This window comes from Crinia signifera, chromosome 1 (genome assembly GCF_055691185.1).
Source record: "Crinia signifera chromosome 1, ASM5569118v1, whole genome shotgun sequence".
Taxonomy (NCBI): Eukaryota; Metazoa; Chordata; class Amphibia; order Anura; family Myobatrachidae; genus Crinia; species Crinia signifera.
Window position 1 is genome coordinate 245294046 of NC_139217.1, and position 22390 is coordinate 245316435.

Here is a 22390-nt window from a genome sequence, read left to right on the forward strand (position 1 = left end):
TGACTTTAATAATGGTACATTGGGCTAGCATAAAGAGCCCCTCATTTGCCCATTCCAACACAGGCCATCCATGATGCATTATATGTGCCAGAAACATATGCACCGTCAAAAATTGCCAAACAGTGACTTGTTGCAGTAATCCAAATTGCAAGGAGGCTACACACCAAGCAATATACGACTGCAATCTCTAACACAGGCTGCGGCAGTAAAGCAACCCCACATTGAACACTCCCACAAGTGGCTACAGCCTATCAGAGACAGAGAGGGCGGGACCCCATATGTGCTATAAAACAACTGACATTTACCATGGCTCAGTATCCTTGAAGAAGACCGCACAGCGGTTGAAACGCGTTGGACATAGCATCACATCCACAAGCTTCACATCCAAGCCTCCTCCCGGCTGGGAGTTGAGCCTGTAGTGAAGACGCTACTGAACGCGGCTGGGGTCTCCCTGGCAACCAGGCGCCGGGACCCGGAAGTCGCGCTTGACCGCGTCACTACAGAGCCGAGCACACAGCGTAGTTCACACGCTGTCAGTGCTGCGGCTGACGAACATCACTAGAACGCCGCGGGACCTTCCGTGCTTCACAAACACAGGTGAGAGGTGCACTGCGGGGGGACGGGACGCCAGCCCCCTGCACCACCCCCTGTGCTTCATTTGTTCATTCGTCCATTAACTCTTTTCCCATCCTGTCTGCAGTTGCGGACACACTCACCCAGCAACACCTAAACAGCACTTATACCCGTGATGCCATTACCCCCTCCCTCATCCCTTATTTCTCCCCCCAGTGACTTTATTCCCACATCAGTGGGTCTGGACTTCCACGCAATTTATATTATCCCTATCAATAAAGCAAAGGTGCTTTTTTCACACTACTGCCTCCAGACCCGTTTTTCTTTCGGGTATTACCCATCACATCCAGCTGACGGCTGTCAGCACGCAGTGTTACACTCACATCCCACAGGGCAGACTTCTGCACACAGGCTTCAGTCTGTCAGAAGGAGAGCGCATAGTATACCATATTTGCTATTATTCCTTTGTGGGCTTTGACTACCCATCACTGTGCAGCCCCTTCGCTCAACAGGTAACTGAGCGCTGGCAAACTCCCTTGCTACAATACTATTTTGTCTACCTGCTTAGCAGCTTGTTACCTTTCACGTACATGGGGATTCTGGATATCAGAAACAAGAGGGTGGAAAGGGCATCTCTGGAGACACAAAACATCAACTCCTACAGCACAACAAGACCATCACCTGATTTCATCATTAACTACAAGTCATTAGAAAAGTTAATACAAAAAGAAACACAGGTCTGGTGGGATAAACATTTCATACAATGGTACACTGACCATAACCTCATCCCTAAGGGACTTAAAATAAAGAAAAAACCCACCCACTATACAGATGACCTTGACTTTCTACAACAATGGGAGGACACTCTACACAACTGCTCATTAGATTTAATGAGACTACTGATACGCAAAAATAATAGTGAGTTAGAAACACTGTCGACATCCATAGAAAATACGTACAAGAACATTGAACCATATACAAAAGAACCAGGGTACGCAGAGATAGAAGAAATTTCACAAAAAAGATTGACACGCAAAGAGAACGACATCATCAACATTAAAATCAAAAAGGTACAGCGTGACACAAAACCCAAATTAATTGAGACTATACAACACACCAAAAAAATCAACGTCAAACCACAAACAAAACGCGCATACAAGACATCGGGGCCATTACTACCCAGACCACTTAACTGCACAAACAAACACAAATACAACAACAGCGGCTTAACCTATCAACAGTATATGACCAAGCTACATAAGGAAACTGCAGCACGTACCACCAACAATAGGACAATATCCATAACCTCAGAGACAGATTCAGACTCTAGTCTAGATACCACGGGCCACACCTCCTTTTCAATATACGAAATTGAGGACGACAAAGACTACGACCATCTCACCAGACTCTCATTCGACCAAGGGTGGGTAACAACACAACGCAACTTCAACACCAACCCATCAAACACCATCACCACTCACGACCTTGGCAACAATACTGCCCTTCAAGACCACACGGATAGGGTGACAACCACTCCTTCAACAACATGTATCGCACCCACATCAGAAGCTCCTACTTGGGGAGATCATTTTTTAGACACGGAGGCAGGTCGTCAGGCCTGCCTAACACCCATCACCAGCAACCACACACAAAACAAAAAGAAAAGACACATAAATCTAGAAGAGGTTGTAGAGGAGGTGACACCAAAAAAACAAAAACACATCAACATACCACAATAGAACCCACCAACAAACACACTCAGATATTCAATCTGAGTGACACTACACTGTCTCAACAGCAACTTGATGTCCTTGCAAAAGGCCTCAAGTTTGCTCCAAACAAGAAACCAGACAAATTTGACACATACTGCGACTTACAGGCCTTCACACGAAAACTCTGTCTGAAAAAGTATTTCATGACAAACCCTATCATCAGAAACAGCAACACAACCCCTGACCGATATTCACATACTACGTTAAAACCCAAGTCCACCTTCAATCCTACACATATCAAGAGCCACCAGATCAAAACATTTGAATCACTAGTCACAGAAGACCTGGACCAATTGACCACAACCAACCACAATAAATACAAACAAAACATGACAGCAAGCGAAAGACAAGCACTTAAAAACTTAGAACACAACAACCAGATCATAATAAAACCGGCAGATAAAGGGGGTGGCATAGTCATACTTAACAAATCAGATTACATCACTGAATCTCTTAGACTTCTTGAAGACAAGAACACATATCAGGTACTACCTAATGACCCCACATCCAAATTTAACAAAGAACTCCATGATTTACTTAACACAGGCCATACAACAGGAATCCTCAATAAAGCAGAACATAACTTCATCAAACAAACACATCCAAAAATTCCTGTTTTCTATTACCTACCGAAAAGACACAAAAACTTACAAAAACCACCTGGACGACCAATAATCTCAGGCATTGACTCCATCAGCTCCAACTTAGCACAGTACGCTGACACCTTCCTTCAAGACATTGTAAAAAACCTACCATCATACATTAGAGATACCACTGATATCATCACTACACTGCAAACAATAGAATGGAAAGAAGATTACTGGCTGGTCACCAGTGACGTCACATCACTATACACCGTCATTAAACATCACCAAGGTCTTGATAGCACCAGACATTTCCTCCAGAAAACACAAAAATTACAACAGGACCAAATACAGTTTATTATCGACTCCATTGACTACATATTACACCACAACTATACATGGTTCAACGGCAATTTCTACTTACAGACAACGGGGACCGCCATGGGATCGAAAGTGGCGCCCAGTTACGCTAACCTCTTTATGGGCAAGTGGGAGGAGGACTACATATGGGGTGAGCGTGACTGGAGCGCCAATTTGATCCTATGGCGGAGGTATATAGATGACTGCATTTTCATTTGGAAGGGCACTTACGACTCATTAGAACAATTCATGCAGTATCTCAACGACAATGACAGAAATCTGCAATTCACCTCAATGGCTAGCCAAAAAACAGTACAATTCCTAGACCTAGAAGTGTTCATAGAATCCAATCAAATTCACACAAAAACATACAGGAAACAGGTGGACGTGAACAGTTACATTCTCTACAATAGCGGACACTACAAACCATGGCTCAAAAACATCCCGAGAGGACAGTTCCGCCGCATCAAACGGAACTGTTCAAAAACTGACGACTTTCACACACAATCCATAGAACTCAGGGAACAGCTCCTAGACAAACAATATGACAAGGACTTAGTTGACAAAGCATACAAAGACATAGCCGCCATGGACAGATCCACCACCCTGACTAACAAAAACCCTACTGACACACAGACCACACAGGATATCAACTTCATAACACAGTTCAACCAATCCTCTGACCAACTCAGAAACATATTAAGCAAGCATTGGCACATACTCAGACAGGACCACCAACTCAAGGACATTTTACCAGACAGGCCCAGACTTATATTCCGTAAAGCACCCGACCTCAGACAGAAACTCGTCAAAAATCACATTAAACCCAAAACAAACCGACAAACTACACTTAGCGACAAGACAGGTTTCTTCCACTGTGGTCGTTGTGCTGGGTGTAAAAACCTGACCAGTCTCTCCACGAAAATCTCACCGACATGGACTTCCACTACCACCAACCAGACATTCAAACATAGACATCAACTGTCATGTGAGACAAAAGGGGTCATATATCTCCTAAGGTGTCCTTGTGGATTGGAATATGTCGGCAGAACCACGAGGCCCCTCAAAGCGAGACTTTACGAGCACATCCGCAACATAAAAATGGGGTACACTAAACATAGTGTATCAATGCACTTTAAATTGACACACGGCTCTAACCCCAAGGGACTAGTGTTTACCGCAATTGAAGCCCCCGACATTAATTGGAGAGGGGGTGATCACACAGACATCCTTAATAAAAGAGAATTATTTTGGATGTTCACACTCAAAACACTGCATCCAATGGGCCTTAACATTGACTTTAATAATGGTACATTGGGCTAGCATAAAGAGCCCCTCATTTGCCCATTCCAACACAGGCCATCCATGATGCATTATATGTGCCAGAAACATATGCACCGTCAAAAATTGCCAAACAGTGACTTGTTGCAGTAATCCAAATTGCAAGGAGGCTACACACCAAGCAATATACGACTGCAATCTCTAACACAGGCTGCGGCAGTAAAGCAACCCCACATTGAACACTCCCACAAGTGGCTACAGCCTATCAGAGACAGAGAGGGCGGGACCCCATATGTGCTATAAAACAACTGACATTTACCATGGCTCAGTATCCTTGAAGAAGACCGCACAGCGGTTGAAACGCGTTGGACATAGCATCACATCCACAAGCTTCACATCCAAGCCTCCTCCCGGCTGGGAGTTGAGCCTGTAGTGAAGACGCTACTGAACGCGGCTGGGGTCTCCCTGGCAACCAGGCGCCGGGACCCGGAAGTCGCGCTTGACCGCGTCACTACAGAGCCGAGCACACAGCGTAGTTCACACGCTGTCAGTGCTGCGGCTGACGAACATCACTAGAACGCCGCGGGACCTTCCGTGCTTCACAAACACAGGTGAGAGGTGCACTGCGGGGGGACGGGACGCCAGCCCCCTGCACCACCCCCTGTGCTTCATTTGTTCATTCGTCCATTAACTCTTTTCCCATCCTGTCTGCAGTTGCGGACACACTCACCCAGCAACACCTAAACAGCACTTATACCCGTGCTGCCATTACCCCCTCCCTCATCCCTTATTTCTCCCCCCAGTGACTTTATTCCCACATCAGTGGGTCTGGACTTCCACGCAATTTATATTATCCCTATCAATAAAGCAAAGGTGCTTTTTTCACACTACTGCCTCCAGACCCGTTTTTCTTTCGGGTATTACCCATCACATCCAGCTGACGGCTGTCAGCACGCAGTGTTACACTCACATCCCACAGGGCAGACTTCTGCACACAGGCTTCAGTCTGTCAGAAGGAGAGCGCATAGTATACCATATTTGCTATTATTCCTTTGTGGGCTTTGACTACCCATCACTGTGCAGCCCCTTCGCTCAACAGGTAACTGAGCGCTGGCAAACTCCCTTGCTACAATACTATTTTGTCTACCTGCTTAGCAGCTTGTTACCTTTCACGTACATGGGGATTCTGGATATCAGAAACAAGAGGGTGGAAAGGGCATCTCTGGAGACACAAAACATCAACTCCTACAGCACAACAAGACCATCACCTGATTTCATCATTAACTACAAGTCATTAGAAAAGTTAATACAAAAAGAAACACAGGTCTGGTGGGATAAACATTTCATACAATGGTACACTGACCATAACCTCATCCCTAAGGGACTTAAAATAAAGAAAAAACCCACCCACTATACAGATGACCTTGACTTTCTACAACAATGGGAGGACACTCTACACAACTGCTCATTAGATTTAATGAGACTACTGATACGCAAAAATAATAGTGAGTTAGAAACACTGTCGACATCCATAGAAAATACGTACAAGAACATTGAACCATATACAAAAGAACCAGGGTACGCAGAGATAGAAGAAATTTCACAAAAAAGATTGACACGCAAAGAGAACGACATCATCAACATTAAAATCAAAAAGGTACAGCGTGACACAAAACCCAAATTAATTGAGACTATACAACACACCAAAAAAATCAACGTCAAACCACAAACAAAACGCGCATACAAGACATCGGGGCCATTACTACCCAGACCACTTAACTGCACAAACAAACACAAATACAACAACAGCGGCTTAACCTATCAACAGTATATGACCAAGCTACATAAGGAAACTGCAGCACGTACCACCAACAATAGGACAATATCCATAACCTCAGAGACAGATTCAGACTCTAGTCTAGATACCACGGGCCACACCTCCTTTTCAATATACGAAATTGAGGACGACAAAGACTACGACCATCTCACCAGACTCTCATTCGACCAAGGGTGGGTAACAACACAACGCAACTTCAACACCAACCCATCAAACACCATCACCACTCACGACCTTGGCAACAATACTGCCCTTCAAGACCACACGGATAGGGTGACAACCACTCCTTCAACAACATGTATCGCACCCACATCAGAAGCTCCTACTTGGGGAGATCATTTTTTAGACACGGAGGCAGGTCGTCAGGCCTGCCTAACACCCATCACCAGCAACCACACACAAAACAAAAAGAAAAGACACATAAATCTAGAAGAGGTTGTAGAGGAGGTGACACCAAAAAAACAAAAACACATCAACATACCACAATAGAACCCACCAACAAACACACTCAGATATTCAATCTGAGTGACACTACACTGTCTCAACAGCAACTTGATGTCCTTGCAAAAGGCCTCAAGTTTGCTCCAAACAAGAAACCAGACAAATTTGACACATACTGCGACTTACAGGCCTTCACACGAAAACTCTGTCTGAAAAAGTATTTCATGACAAACCCTATCATCAGAAACAGCAACACAACCCCTGACCGATATTCACATACTACGTTAAAACCCAAGTCCACCTTCAATCCTACACATATCAAGAGCCACCAGATCAAAACATTTGAATCACTAGTCACAGAAGACCTGGACCAATTGACCACAACCAACCACAATAAATACAAACAAAACATGACAGCAAGCGAAAGACAAGCACTTAAAAACTTAGAACACAACAACCAGATCATAATAAAACCGGCAGATAAAGGGGGTGGCATAGTCATACTTAACAAATCAGATTACATCACTGAATCTCTTAGACTTCTTGAAGACAAGAACACATATCAGGTACTACCTAATGACCCCACATCCAAATTTAACAAAGAACTCCATGATTTACTTAACACAGGCCATACAACAGGAATCCTCAATAAAGCAGAACATAACTTCATCAAACAAACACATCCAAAAATTCCTGTTTTCTATTACCTACCGAAAATACACAAAAACTTACAAAAACCACCTGGACGACCAATAATCTCAGGCATTGACTCCATCAGCTCCAACTTAGCACAGTACGCTGACACCTTCCTTCAAGACATTGTAAAAAACCTACCATCATACATTAGAGATACCACTGATATCATCACTACACTGCAAACAATAGAATGGAAAGAAGATTACTGGCTGGTCACCAGTGACGTCACATCACTATACACCGTCATTAAACATCACCAAGGTCTTGATAGCACCAGACATTTCCTCCAGAAAACACAAAAATTACAACAGGACCAAATACAGTTTATTATCGACTCCATTGACTACATATTACACCACAACTATACATGGTTCAACGGCAATTTCTACTTACAGACAACGGGGACCGCCATGGGATCGAAAGTGGCGCCCAGTTACGCTAACCTCTTTATGGGCAAGTGGGAGGAGGACTACATATGGGGTGAGCGTGACTGGAGCGCCAATTTGATCCTATGGCGGAGGTATATAGATGACTGCATTTTCATTTGGAAGGGCACTTACGACTCATTAGAACAATTCATGCAGTATCTCAACGACAATGACAGAAATCTGCAATTCACCTCAATGGCTAGCCAAAAAACAGTACAATTCCTAGACCTAGAAGTGTTCATAGAATCCAATCAAATTCACACAAAAACATACAGGAAACAGGTGGACGTGAACAGTTACATTCTCTACAATAGCGGACACTACAAACCATGGCTCAAAAACATCCCGAGAGGACAGTTCCGCCGCATCAAACGGAACTGTTCAAAAACTGACGACTTTCACACACAATCCATAGAACTCAGGGAACAGCTCCTAGACAAACAATATGACAAGGACTTAGTTGACAAAGCATACAAAGACATAGCCGCCATGGACAGATCCACCACCCTGACTAACAAAAACCCTACTGACACACAGACCACACAGGATATCAACTTCATAACACAGTTCAACCAATCCTCTGACCAACTCAGAAACATATTAAGCAAGCATTGGCACATACTCAGACAGGACCACCAACTCAAGGACATTTTACCAGACAGGCCCAGACTTATATTCCGTAAAGCACCCGACCTCAGACAGAAACTCGTCAAAAATCACATTAAACCCAAAACAAACCGACAAACTACACTTAGCGACAAGACAGGTTTCTTCCACTGTGGTCGTTGTGCTGGGTGTAAAAACCTGACCAGTCTCTCCACGAAAATCTCACCGACATGGACTTCCACTACCACCAACCAGACATTCAAACATAGACATCAACTGTCATGTGAGACAAAAGGGGTCATATATCTCCTAAGGTGTCCTTGTGGATTGGAATATGTCGGCAGAACCACGAGGCCCCTCAAAGCGAGACTTTACGAGCACATCCGCAACATAAAAATGGGGTACACTAAACATAGTGTATCAATGCACTTTAAATTGACACACGGCTCTAACCCCAAGGGACTAGTGTTTACCGCAATTGAAGCCCCCGACATTAATTGGAGAGGGGGTGATCACACAGACATCCTTAATAAAAGAGAATTATTTTGGATGTTCACACTCAAAACACTGCATCCAATGGGCCTTAACATTGACTTTAATAATGGTACATTGGGCTAGCATAAAGAGCCCCTCATTTGCCCATTCCAACACAGGCCATCCATGATGCATTATATGTGCCAGAAACATATGCACCGTCAAAAATTGCCAAACAGTGACTTGTTGCAGTAATCCAAATTGCAAGGAGGCTACACACCAAGCAATATACGACTGCAATCTCTAACACAGGCTGCGGCAGTAAAGCAACCCCACATTGAACACTCCCACAAGTGGCTACAGCCTATCAGAGACAGAGAGGGCGGGACCCCATATGTGCTATAAAACAACTGACATTTACCATGGCTCAGTATCCTTGAAGAAGACCGCACAGCGGTTGAAACGCGTTGGACATAGCATCACATCCACAAGCTTCACATCCAAGCCTCCTCCCGGCTGGGAGTTGAGCCTGTAGTGAAGACGCTACTGAACGCGGCTGGGGTCTCCCTGGCAACCAGGCGCCGGGACCCGGAAGTCGCGCTTGACCGCGTCACTACAGAGCCGAGCACACAGCGTAGTTCACACGCTGTCAGTGCTGCGGCTGACGAACATCACTAGAACGCCGCGGGACCTTCCGTGCTTCACAAACACAGGTGAGAGGTGCACTGCGGGGGGACGGGACGCCAGCCCCCTGCACCACCCCCTGTGCTTCATTTGTTCATTCGTCCATTAACTCTTTTCCCATCCTGTCTGCAGTTGCGGACACACTCACCCAGCAACACCTAAACAGCACTTATACCCGTGCTGCCATTACCCCCTCCCTCATCCCTTATTTCTCCCCCCAGTGACTTTATTCCCACATCAGTGGGTCTGGACTTCCACGCAATTTATATTATCCCTATCAATAAAGCAAAGGTGCTTTTTTCACACTACTGCCTCCAGACCCGTTTTTCTTTCGGGTATTACCCATCACATCCAGCTGACGGCTGTCAGCACGCAGTGTTACACTCACATCCCACAGGGCAGACTTCTGCACACAGGCTTCAGTCTGTCAGAAGGAGAGCGCATAGTATACCATATTTGCTATTATTCCTTTGTGGGCTTTGACTACCCATCACTGTGCAGCCCCTTCGCTCAACAGGTAACTGAGCGCTGGCAAACTCCCTTGCTACAATACTATTTTGTCTACCTGCTTAGCAGCTTGTTACCTTTCACGTACATGGGGATTCTGGATATCAGAAACAAGAGGGTGGAAAGGGCATCTCTGGAGACACAAAACATCAACTCCTACAGCACAACAAGACCATCACCTGATTTCATCATTAACTACAAGTCATTAGAAAAGTTAATACAAAAAGAAACACAGGTCTGGTGGGATAAACATTTCATACAATGGTACACTGACCATAACCTCATCCCTAAGGGACTTAAAATAAAGAAAAAACCCACCCACTATACAGATGACCTTGACTTTCTACAACAATGGGAGGACACTCTACACAACTGCTCATTAGATTTAATGAGACTACTGATACGCAAAAATAATAGTGAGTTAGAAACACTGTCGACATCCATAGAAAATACGTACAAGAACATTGAACCATATACAAAAGAACCAGGGTACGCAGAGATAGAAGAAATTTCACAAAAAAGATTGACACGCAAAGAGAACGACATCATCAACATTAAAATCAAAAAGGTACAGCGTGACACAAAACCCAAATTAATTGAGACTATACAACACACCAAAAAAATCAACGTCAAACCACAAACAAAACGCGCATACAAGACATCGGGGCCATTACTACCCAGACCACTTAACTGCACAAACAAACACAAATACAACAACAGCGGCTTAACCTATCAACAGTATATGACCAAGCTACATAAGGAAACTGCAGCACGTACCACCAACAATAGGACAATATCCATAACCTCAGAGACAGATTCAGACTCTAGTCTAGATACCACGGGCCACACCTCCTTTTCAATATACGAAATTGAGGACGACAAAGACTACGACCATCTCACCAGACTCTCATTCGACCAAGGGTGGGTAACAACACAACGCAACTTCAACACCAACCCATCAAACACCATCACCACTCACGACCTTGGCAACAATACTGCCCTTCAAGACCACACGGATAGGGTGACAACCACTCCTTCAACAACATGTATCGCACCCACATCAGAAGCTCCTACTTGGGGAGATCATTTTTTAGACACGGAGGCAGGTCGTCAGGCCTGCCTAACACCCATCACCAGCAACCACACACAAAACAAAAAGAAAAGACACATAAATCTAGAAGAGGTTGTAGAGGAGGTGACACCAAAAAAACAAAAACACATCAACATACCACAATAGAACCCACCAACAAACACACTCAGATATTCAATCTGAGTGACACTACACTGTCTCAACAGCAACTTGATGTCCTTGCAAAAGGCCTCAAGTTTGCTCCAAACAAGAAACCAGACAAATTTGACACATACTGCGACTTACAGGCCTTCACACGAAAACTCTGTCTGAAAAAGTATTTCATGACAAACCCTATCATCAGAAACAGCAACACAACCCCTGACCGATATTCACATACTACGTTAAAACCCAAGTCCACCTTCAATCCTACACATATCAAGAGCCACCAGATCAAAACATTTGAATCACTAGTCACAGAAGACCTGGACCAATTGACCACAACCAACCACAATAAATACAAACAAAACATGACAGCAAGCGAAAGACAAGCACTTAAAAACTTAGAACACAACAACCAGATCATAATAAAACCGGCAGATAAAGGGGGTGGCATAGTCATACTTAACAAATCAGATTACATCACTGAATCTCTTAGACTTCTTGAAGACAAGAACACATATCAGGTACTACCTAATGACCCCACATCCAAATTTAACAAAGAACTCCATGATTTACTTAACACAGGCCATACAACAGGAATCCTCAATAAAGCAGAACATAACTTCATCAAACAAACACATCCAAAAATTCCTGTTTTCTATTACCTACCGAAAATACACAAAAACTTACAAAAACCACCTGGACGACCAATAATCTCAGGCATTGACTCCATCAGCTCCAACTTAGCACAGTACGCTGACACCTTCCTTCAAGACATTGTAAAAAACCTACCATCATACATTAGAGATACCACTGATATCATCACTACACTGCAAACAATAGAATGGAAAGAAGATTACTGGCTGGTCACCAGTGACGTCACATCACTATACACCGTCATTAAACATCACCAAGGTCTTGATAGCACCAGACATTTCCTCCAGAAAACACAAAAATTACAACAGGACCAAATACAGTTTATTATCGACTCCATTGACTACATATTACACCACAACTATACATGGTTCAACGGCAATTTCTACTTACAGACAACGGGGACCGCCATGGGATCGAAAGTGGCGCCCAGTTACGCTAACCTCTTTATGGGCAAGTGGGAGGAGGACTACATATGGGGTGAGCGTGACTGGAGCGCCAATTTGATCCTATGGCGGAGGTATATAGATGACTGCATTTTCATTTGGAAGGGCACTTACGACTCATTAGAACAATTCATGCAGTATCTCAACGACAATGACAGAAATCTGCAATTCACCTCAATGGCTAGCCAAAAAACAGTACAATTCCTAGACCTAGAAGTGTTCATAGAATCCAATCAAATTCACACAAAAACATACAGGAAACAGGTGGACGTGAACAGTTACATTCTCTACAATAGCGGACACTACAAACCATGGCTCAAAAACATCCCGAGAGGACAGTTCCGCCGCATCAAACGGAACTGTTCAAAAACTGACGACTTTCACACACAATCCATAGAACTCAGGGAACAGCTCCTAGACAAACAATATGACAAGGACTTAGTTGACAAAGCATACAAAGACATAGCCGCCATGGACAGATCCACCACCCTGACTAACAAAAACCCTACTGACACACAGACCACACAGGATATCAACTTCATAACACAGTTCAACCAATCCTCTGACCAACTCAGAAACATATTAAGCAAGCATTGGCACATACTCAGACAGGACCACCAACTCAAGGACATTTTACCAGACAGGCCCAGACTTATATTCCGTAAAGCACCCGACCTCAGACAGAAACTCGTCAAAAATCACATTAAACCCAAAACAAACCGACAAACTACACTTAGCGACAAGACAGGTTTCTTCCACTGTGGTCGTTGTGCTGGGTGTAAAAACCTGACCAGTCTCTCCACGAAAATCTCACCGACATGGACTTCCACTACCACCAACCAGACATTCAAACATAGACATCAACTGTCATGTGAGACAAAAGGGGTCATATATCTCCTAAGGTGTCCTTGTGGATTGGAATATGTCGGCAGAACCACGAGGCCCCTCAAAGCGAGACTTTACGAGCACATCCGCAACATAAAAATGGGGTACACTAAACATAGTGTATCAATGCACTTTAAATTGACACACGGCTCTAACCCCAAGGGACTAGTGTTTACCGCAATTGAAGCCCCCGACATTAATTGGAGAGGGGGTGATCACACAGACATCCTTAATAAAAGAGAATTATTTTGGATGTTCACACTCAAAACACTGCATCCAATGGGCCTTAACATTGACTTTAATAATGGTACATTGGGCTAGCATAAAGAGCCCCTCATTTGCCCATTCCAACACAGGCCATCCATGATGCATTATATGTGCCAGAAACATATGCATCGTCAAAAATTGCCAAACAGTGACTTGTTGCAGTAATCCAAATTGCAAGGAGGCTACACACCAAGCAATATACGACTGCAATCTCTAACACAGGCTGCGGCAGTAAAGCAACCCCACATTGAACACTCCCACAAGTGGCTACAGCCTATCAGAGACAGAGAGGGCGGGACCCCATATGTGCTATAAAACAACTGACATTTACCATGGCTCAGTATCCTTGAAGAAGACCGCACAGCGGTTGAAACGCGTTGGACATAGCATCACATCCACAAGCTTCACATCCAAGCCTCCTCCCGGCTGGGAGTTGAGCCTGTAGTGAAGACGCTACTGAACGCGGCTGGGGTCTCCCTGGCAACCAGGCGCCGGGACCCGGAAGTCGCGCTTGACCGCGTCACTACAGAGCCGAGCACACAGCGTAGTTCACACGCTGTCAGTGCTGCGGCTGACGAACATCACTAGAACGCCGCGGGACCTTCCGTGCTTCACAAACACAGGTGAGAGGTGCACTGCGGGGGGACGGGACGCCAGCCCCCTGCACCACCCCCTGTGCTTCATTTGTTCATTCGTCCATTAACTCTTTTCCCATCCTGTCTGCAGTTGCGGACACACTCACCCAGCAACACCTAAACAGCACTTATACCCGTGCTGCCATTACCCCCTCCCTCATCCCTTATTTCTCCCCCCAGTGACTTTATTCCCACATCAGTGGGTCTGGACTTCCACGCAATTTATATTATCCCTATCAATAAAGCAAAGGTGCTTTTTTCACACTACTGCCTCCAGACCCGTTTTTCTTTCGGGTATTACCCATCACATCCAGCTGACGGCTGTCAGCACGCAGTGTTACACTCACATCCCACAGGGCAGACTTCTGCACACAAGCTTCAGTCTGTCAGAAGGAGAGCGCATAGTATACCATATTTGCCACTATTGGTTGACAGTGAAAAGGTCTACACAGGAAAAAAGGATGACATGCACTAGGTTGCCATGGACAAAAGGTTGACACAAGCAAAATTGACAAAAAGTCAACATAGAAATGGTCAACACATGAAAATGTTAACATGGGGTTTTCAAGGGATTTTTATGTGTCTCAGTCGACATGGACCCCCATGCTTCGGCAAGGAGCTTTAATCAGCACACTTAACAGTCCACGTGGACTAAAATTGTGAACAGCAAACTATAACAAAAAAAAACCCAGAAAAATTCATGCTGACCGTTTCATGTGTCGACTATTGCCATGTCGACCTTATGACAATGACAACCTTGTGCGTGTCAAGCTTTTAGCCATGTTGACAACTAGTGGTCGACTTAATAACCAGAACAAAAAGTCCACAATGGGCACGTGTCAGAACTGGAGCATGGAACAATTGAAGAAGATGGACTGTACTGTATTATCACGTTTTCATTTATATAATGTGGATGGCCAAATGGATGTGTGCATCTGTTACCTGGGGAAAAGGAGATGACACAAAGATGCACTAAAGGGATGCAAGCTGGCAGTCTCCATATTCTCCTATCTCAATCCAACTGAGCATCTGTGGGAAGTGCTGGAGAATCCAGTCCACAAATATATGCCCCATTTTGCCATTTATAGGACTTAAAGGATCTGCTGCTAACATCTGGGTACCAGATACTGCAGGACTTCTTCATAGGTCTTGTAGGTCGTGCATTGACAGGCCAGAGCTGTTTAAGTGGAATGGGAGAGACTTATAACATTAAAACAACTTGGCTAATACTGTATGAGTGATGGGTGTGTGACTGCATGTATATACATACACTTCAAAATATCTAATTAATCCTCGCATTAAAAAAAAAAAAAAAAAAAAAGTATAAACACACTATATATAATATATAATCTCTCTCTAATATATATATATTTATTAGAGAGAAAGATTATATATTCTACAGTGTGTTTATACTTTTTTTTTTATGCGAGGATTAATTAGATATATGAACACACTATATAGAATATATAATCTTTCTCTCTAATAAATATATATATTTGAGAGAAAGATTATATATTCTATATAGAGTGTGTTTATACTTTTTTTTTATGCAAGGATTAATCCTAATTAATCCTCGCATTAAAAATTTTTTTATAAACACCATCTATATAGAATATATAATCTTTCTCTCTAATTATATATATATATATATATATATATATATATATATATATATATATATATATATATATATATATATATATACACACACACACACACACATAAAAACACACACACACACGTTTTTTTTTTAAACATGGGGATTAATTAGAACTCACCTACTTGCATCAGCAGAATGTGTCATGTATACTTGCATCAGCAGAATGTGTCATGTATACAAGAAGCACTTTGTACCGTATGATCAGTTTGCTATTCTATTATGCAGTGTTCACCACTGCGGTGAATGTGCGCTCTGTTCTAAGAATGTATGGGCCATAAAAGCCAGCATATGTGCTGAATAACTATCTTTGAATGCCAGCTTCAAAAAATAATCAGGACCTTTAAAATGACAAAACACTTGATGAGAGAAAGATACATTGGCAGCAAGGAATTTAAAAAGTAAACTGCACAACATTATGAGAAAAATCAGTTTCTATTGTTTTGGGATGCAAAGTGTTGACTTGAAAATATAAGTCAACAAATGTGAAAAATAAATGGAAGTATATAAAACAAAACAAACAAAAAACAGCACATTACAACTATATGATTAAGAGTAATTTACTTCTCATTCAGAAATGTAAACATACAACTAGGGTTTACCAAATAGTAACATGTTTATTTCACTCATGTTCTTAAAAATAGTTCATCTGTAGTTGTCGCAAAAACATCCTACTGTAAAAAAATATTGAACTGTTAGGAAAAAAACAAAAAAAAAAAAAAACAAAGCATGAAAAACAGACCCAAAAATGTTAAGATTTTATTTACAAAGTTCTTTTTTCCTCTTTTTGTTGTTGTACAGAAAGTAAAAATGGTGCTCCAACGTCTATTTAATAGGTAGCCATTGACAATCATGACTCACCAAATGAGACCCTTGCTGTTCTAGTTCATTAACCCTTAAGAACCCCAACATAATAGTAAAAGCATTGACCCAGTTTATTTAGCTTACATATATATATATATGCACACACATATATAGATGTGTGGGTATATATATATATATATATATATATATATATATATATATATATATATATATATATATATATATATATATATATATATATATATATAGTAAACCACACAAATATATTTGTAATTTAGTATTTTTTTTTTACTTGATTTTTTTTACTTAATTATAAACCATGATGTAATAATCTTCCAGTAGGGTTTGTTGGCTGTGTAGGAATGTCACAGTAACGACTCTTTGGCTCTTTTGGGTGTTCAGGGATAGGGCTTGTTTTTAATGGTTACAATTCATTTGCAGCCTGCATTTCAGTAATCCATGGATGGGGCCAGTTCAACCAATACTGTATAATCCAATAAGGTCCTTTTTCTCTTCTCACTTTAATCATCCTCTTCATCGCCTTCGTCATCTGTTTCTCTCTTCCTCTTCTCTCCTTTTCCAGTTTCTTCATCTTCTGCAAAACAGGATGGGTATGGAAATAAGTACTTATACAAAAAACACACACTATAAACATTTCCTGATTTAACAGCAGCCATCACAGTCATGTATAAATGTGTGTTTAATGTTTATTTACAAATGAGCATTCATCTTTTCAGACTCTAAGGTTTATCTACTATCTGTTCTTTGGTTTTGATATAAATTAAAAAGAATATAGCAAGATGACAAAATCTATCCAGTCTCATTGCTGACTGTCAAAACTCACAATGTTTACAAGTATTCTGGAAAAGGGTAGTCCCTAACAATGTCAGATTTATCATGCTTCCAGGTATACGGACGACAAGCGTAGAACGCTGTCTCTTTACAGTATGCTACATAGAAGTGTACATTAAATGTAAGAGATTGAACTGTTGTATGGTCACTATTTTGCCAAGACCTACTTTACATTACAGATTTGTTGCTAACTAATGCAGTAATAGCATGTTTGATTATTAGCAAAATAGAATATTTCCTTGTTTGTATTAAAAAAATTCTTATTTGTAGGACACAATATTTAGAATTTTCTGAAATGGGACCATAAGGGCAGTATTCAATGAGGATAATTCGCCCTGTTTCACGGCGAGTTTGTGCCATTTTCGCGTTGAAAGGTGATTTTTTTGGGGGGTCAGAAAGTGAATCACCCTATTCAACGTGCACTTCTCGCCGTCTTTTTTGCCGTGTGTCGCCGTGTAGCAAATCGCCATCTTTTCATGGTGAAGTGGAAAGTGAACTTTTAAAATAAAGTTGTTGTTGTTTTACATTTGTTTTTAAAAAATCAGGAATTTTATTCTGTGAAGGGGCATGCTATTTTTAATCATGTGCTTATAGCACATGAATATATATTTAATTAAAAAAATATATAATTTTTTTTACACAGAGCAGCCAGCAGGGGGCCGGGAGCTGAGAGCGGCTCATTAGATATTTATATATTCACTGCACCCGATTATTACATATGCATGATCGGGTGCAGTGAATATCTGGTCACCTGCTGGCTCTCCCAGGGGGCAGCCTGTGCTGCCTGGCTCCCAGGGAGCCCACCTCCCCCCCACATAGGTTCTGGGGAAGGCAGGGAGACTTCCATCTCCCTGCCTGCCACTGTCCTCAGACACCGCAGGGGTGCACACTCGCCGTCAGGGGCAGCGAGCCCCTGCGATGTTGAATAGGGGGGACAGAGAGGCTACGGAACACGGCGGGCAGTGGCGACTGTGCAGCGAATCCTAAACAGGATTCGCTGCACGCCGTGAATATTCTCATTGAATACGGCCCTAAGAATCAATTATTGTTCACATGAAATGATAGCTAGATCCATAGAACCATTAATTAGTTCACTTGTATGCATGGCTTGAGGTCTTTATTTATAATCCTGTTTCCGATACTGTTGTTTATGTTATTTTAAATTATACATTTTTCATGTTTAAATAATTATCACACCTGCACCTATATGTTAACAGATTTTACATATTTACTAATTGGTACACCTCATTACCGGACAAGCCAACTCTTACATTCCAGAGTAGAGCATGGGAGTTAGTTCAGTCACTATTTGACATAATGTACCAGGTTTTGTTTGTTCCGTTGAGTATTGCCTACATTATTGTTGTCTATTGTCTCTGTGGTGATGGTCACTTAATTGCCATACACACCATGGACTATGGCTTTGAGTCGTGGCGATTCTTCTAGTGAATGATACAAAGAGTGCCACCATTTTATATATCCATCACACTCTCTCTTTCTCTCGTTAGTGGCACTCAGTACTTGAAAAAATAACTCAGGGATAAGTCTTAAAGTTCAACGTTTCATCGCATATAGCGCTTTTATCAAAAACAGATATATGCTCTGAAACGTTTAACTTTATGACATTTCCCAGAGTTAATTATTCAAGTCCCGAATGCCGTCGACAATGCCCGCTATACACTGCCGCTGTGAGTGCAGCTTGCACCACAGAAGGCACTGGGCCAGTTACATTAGATCCAGATTGCCAGGGCCACGCAAATCTCTATAGATCTATATATGTAAATATATAAAAGGCTAAATCCTCTTCACCTTGAGGTGAAGTACAACCAGTGACCACTAGAGGCCGCTCGACAGACCAAATACTCCTTAACAGAAAGTGAAACCAACATTATAGGTTTTAAACTTCCTGGTACCAAAGGGACATTAGCAAAACAAAGGGGAATATTCAGACCTGATCGCACGACTGCTATTTTGCGATCAGGTAATCACTCATCAGCCAGAGTGAAATCCCACCCTGTGCAAGCCTGTAAAATTGCTGTACACAGCTTGTAAAAGTGCCAAGTCAGAGGAAGCCCTCCCAGGGAGTTCAAGGAAAAGCGGGGCTGACGTGTGCCTCAGGCAAGACAGATATTTGTATGGGCACCTTTAGAGAATACCCTGCACAATGGCTGATACCCTGGCTAGTTCAGGAGACATCATAAAGTCTCATCTTCTATAATGAAGTAGTAGTGAAAGAAGCTATCTAGCTAGAGAAGAGGACATGGAGTAGAATCATTCAAATAACAGGGGAAGACCGACGTTGATAAACGTAATCTAGGGGGCATTCTTGACAAAATATGTTTGGCATGGTGCATGTCTGACAAAAAAGCAGTTGGTGAGCACAAGGGAAGGTATAATAAAAGCTGGTGAGCAATGGACATGCATATACAAATATTGGTGAGTGAGAGTAAATATAGGACATACACATACATTTTTTGCAAACCAGTTTATACCATTCTTCTTTTTAGGGTGGGGGTGTCTTTGGAAAACAACCCTTTAGAGCGGCCATGTCAGTGTTAGAATGACAGCAAAATCCACGGAACCCAACGAGCATTACAGCTGACAGGAGGAGGTTACATAACTTTCTTTTGACATTTTCTCTTTTTAGGTCTGATTTTTAAAAAAGTATTTCAGTGGGCTAGGAATGGTGCATAAGAGTTGTGATGAGAAATGGGCCGTTCTTTTGGTGAGGCATGGTGCAAGAGAGTGGTATTTTTATTGCTGGAATAATGTGAAAATGTAATGCTCATTAAAGATATCTCTTGATTGAGGTATGAGGTCAGGAAGTGATCGTGCTTGAGGAGTATTACAGTTGGCTGCAATGCTTCTCAGTGTCTGAGATTTAGCATTGCTTGATTTAGCAGTGAATACATTTTGGCCATCATATATGAGGGTTGCCGACTTTTAAAAGCTCCTCTCTGGGAGAAGCCCAGAGAGGAGACTTTCAGCAGGAGTTCGGGGGCGGTGCTTAAATGTGACATCATTAAGCCCCGCCCCACAAAGGAAAGCTACTCGATTTGCCTATCTCCGTGGAGGGGGCGGGGCTAAATTACGCGATTATGACACTTTAGCCCCTCCCCAGAGATCTGCATAGATACGGTAATTTAAATGCCGCGGTCAGAGGTCCCCCAGAATCCGGGAGGGTTGGCCACCTTTCCGGGGGGCCGGGAGGGTGACCCGATTTTCGGGACCCTCCCAGGCAACCCTGTCATATATACAGAGCTATAGATAAGGTGGTTTGAGATGTTCCATCACCAAAAGATGATTATGAGGGTCTGGTTCTCACTCAGCCAGGACACAAATATGCGCAATAACACCTCAGCCTCAAGTTCTGCCTGATTTGGGGGTTTTCATTGTGCTAGATCTACAAAGCAGGAAGATCGGTCATTTTGGGTGGACTGATGAAAAGTAAGTAAAGAGTATGGGACATGAAAGCAATATATTCACTGGTATATCTAGAATGGGTGCGGTTTGTGTATTGCACACAGGCCCCTTGAGTCCAGGTGGGCCCAGTCTGCACACATTTTTTCGATACTCAACTCTCCTAATTGCCCTAGTACATCTGACATTTTCCTGGAATTTTTTGAAGGTGCAGTAAGGAAATCTGTTGGAAAAGGTCCCACTGTACCAGTTAGTGGAGTACTGCGTAAGCGCAAAAGAGTTTATTCCAAGGTTGTAAGTCTGAACAAGGTATAAGTTAGTTCCAATATAAGGGGTGTGTGGAGTACTATACTTCTAAAGCAATGCACAATGCACATGGCAGCAAAGAAAACCTCTGAACACTATGCAGCAAAGAGAACCTCTGAACACTCTGCAGCAAAGAGAACCTCTGAACACTATGCAAAAATGTGGACAGTCCACACCTGTGCAGGTTACATACATTACTTGCTCAGTGGACCTTGGAACCTTAAATTCTCTATTGTCAACTTGAAATAATGTAGTGCTCTTTTCTGCATAAAAACTTGCATAGCTTAGCACACAAGAATAAATGGTAAGAATTGTCCATATAGAAAAAGGAAGAAATATATTGTCCAGTTGATAAATACTGAAATATAAGAGAAGGAGAAGACTTTGAAACCCAGGATAGCGAATTCTATACTGGGGACAGTTGTATAATAGGCAGCACAGATGGTGTAATGGTGAGCATTACTGTCTTACAGCCCTGGTGTTTGATTCCCACCATGGCCCTAACTGCTCAGAGTTTGTATATATATTCTACCTGTGCTTGCATGGGTACTCAGATTTCCTCCCACAATCCGAACATATATTGGCAAGTTAAATTAATGTGTGTGCGTGCCTGTATATGTGGTTGGGAATAGAGATTGTAATCTTCGCTGGGGCAGGGACTGATGTGAATGTTCAAATATTCTCTGTAAAAGCGCTGGGGAATATGTGTGCTATATAAATAACTGGTAATAAATAAAACATTTAATCTAAACCTATATTGTGCATAAATAGCAGCAGTGGTTAAGTTAATTGTGTATATATATATATATATATATATATATATATATATGTACAATGTTATCACAGATGTGTCAGAGCATCAGAAAGATTGTCTTTTTACTTGCACTGGTAGGATGATACCCAATTAAAAAAAGTGTGTTATTCTGTGGACACAGGTGATTTAATACATCACTATTTAGTGGGTGCCGG

General features: G+C 42.4%; 1 protein-coding gene across 4 annotated transcripts in view; it reads right to left on the reverse strand.

The window, feature by feature from the left end:
- Positions 1-17066: 17066 nt before the first annotated feature.
- Positions 17067-22390, reverse strand: part of ANP32B (acidic nuclear phosphoprotein 32 family member B) — a 47552-nt gene continuing 42228 nt past the window's right edge. For 2 of the 4 annotated variants that reach the window (XM_083179624.1, XM_083179622.1), the window contains exon 7: positions 17067-17438. In XM_083179624.1, the coding sequence (XP_083035750.1) occupies positions 17365-17438 (74 nt within the window). In that variant the 3' untranslated portion in view covers positions 17067-17364. The remainder of the gene's footprint in view (positions 17439-22390) is intronic. The other 2 variants (XM_083179630.1, XM_083179627.1) reach the window with 1 other exon arrangement.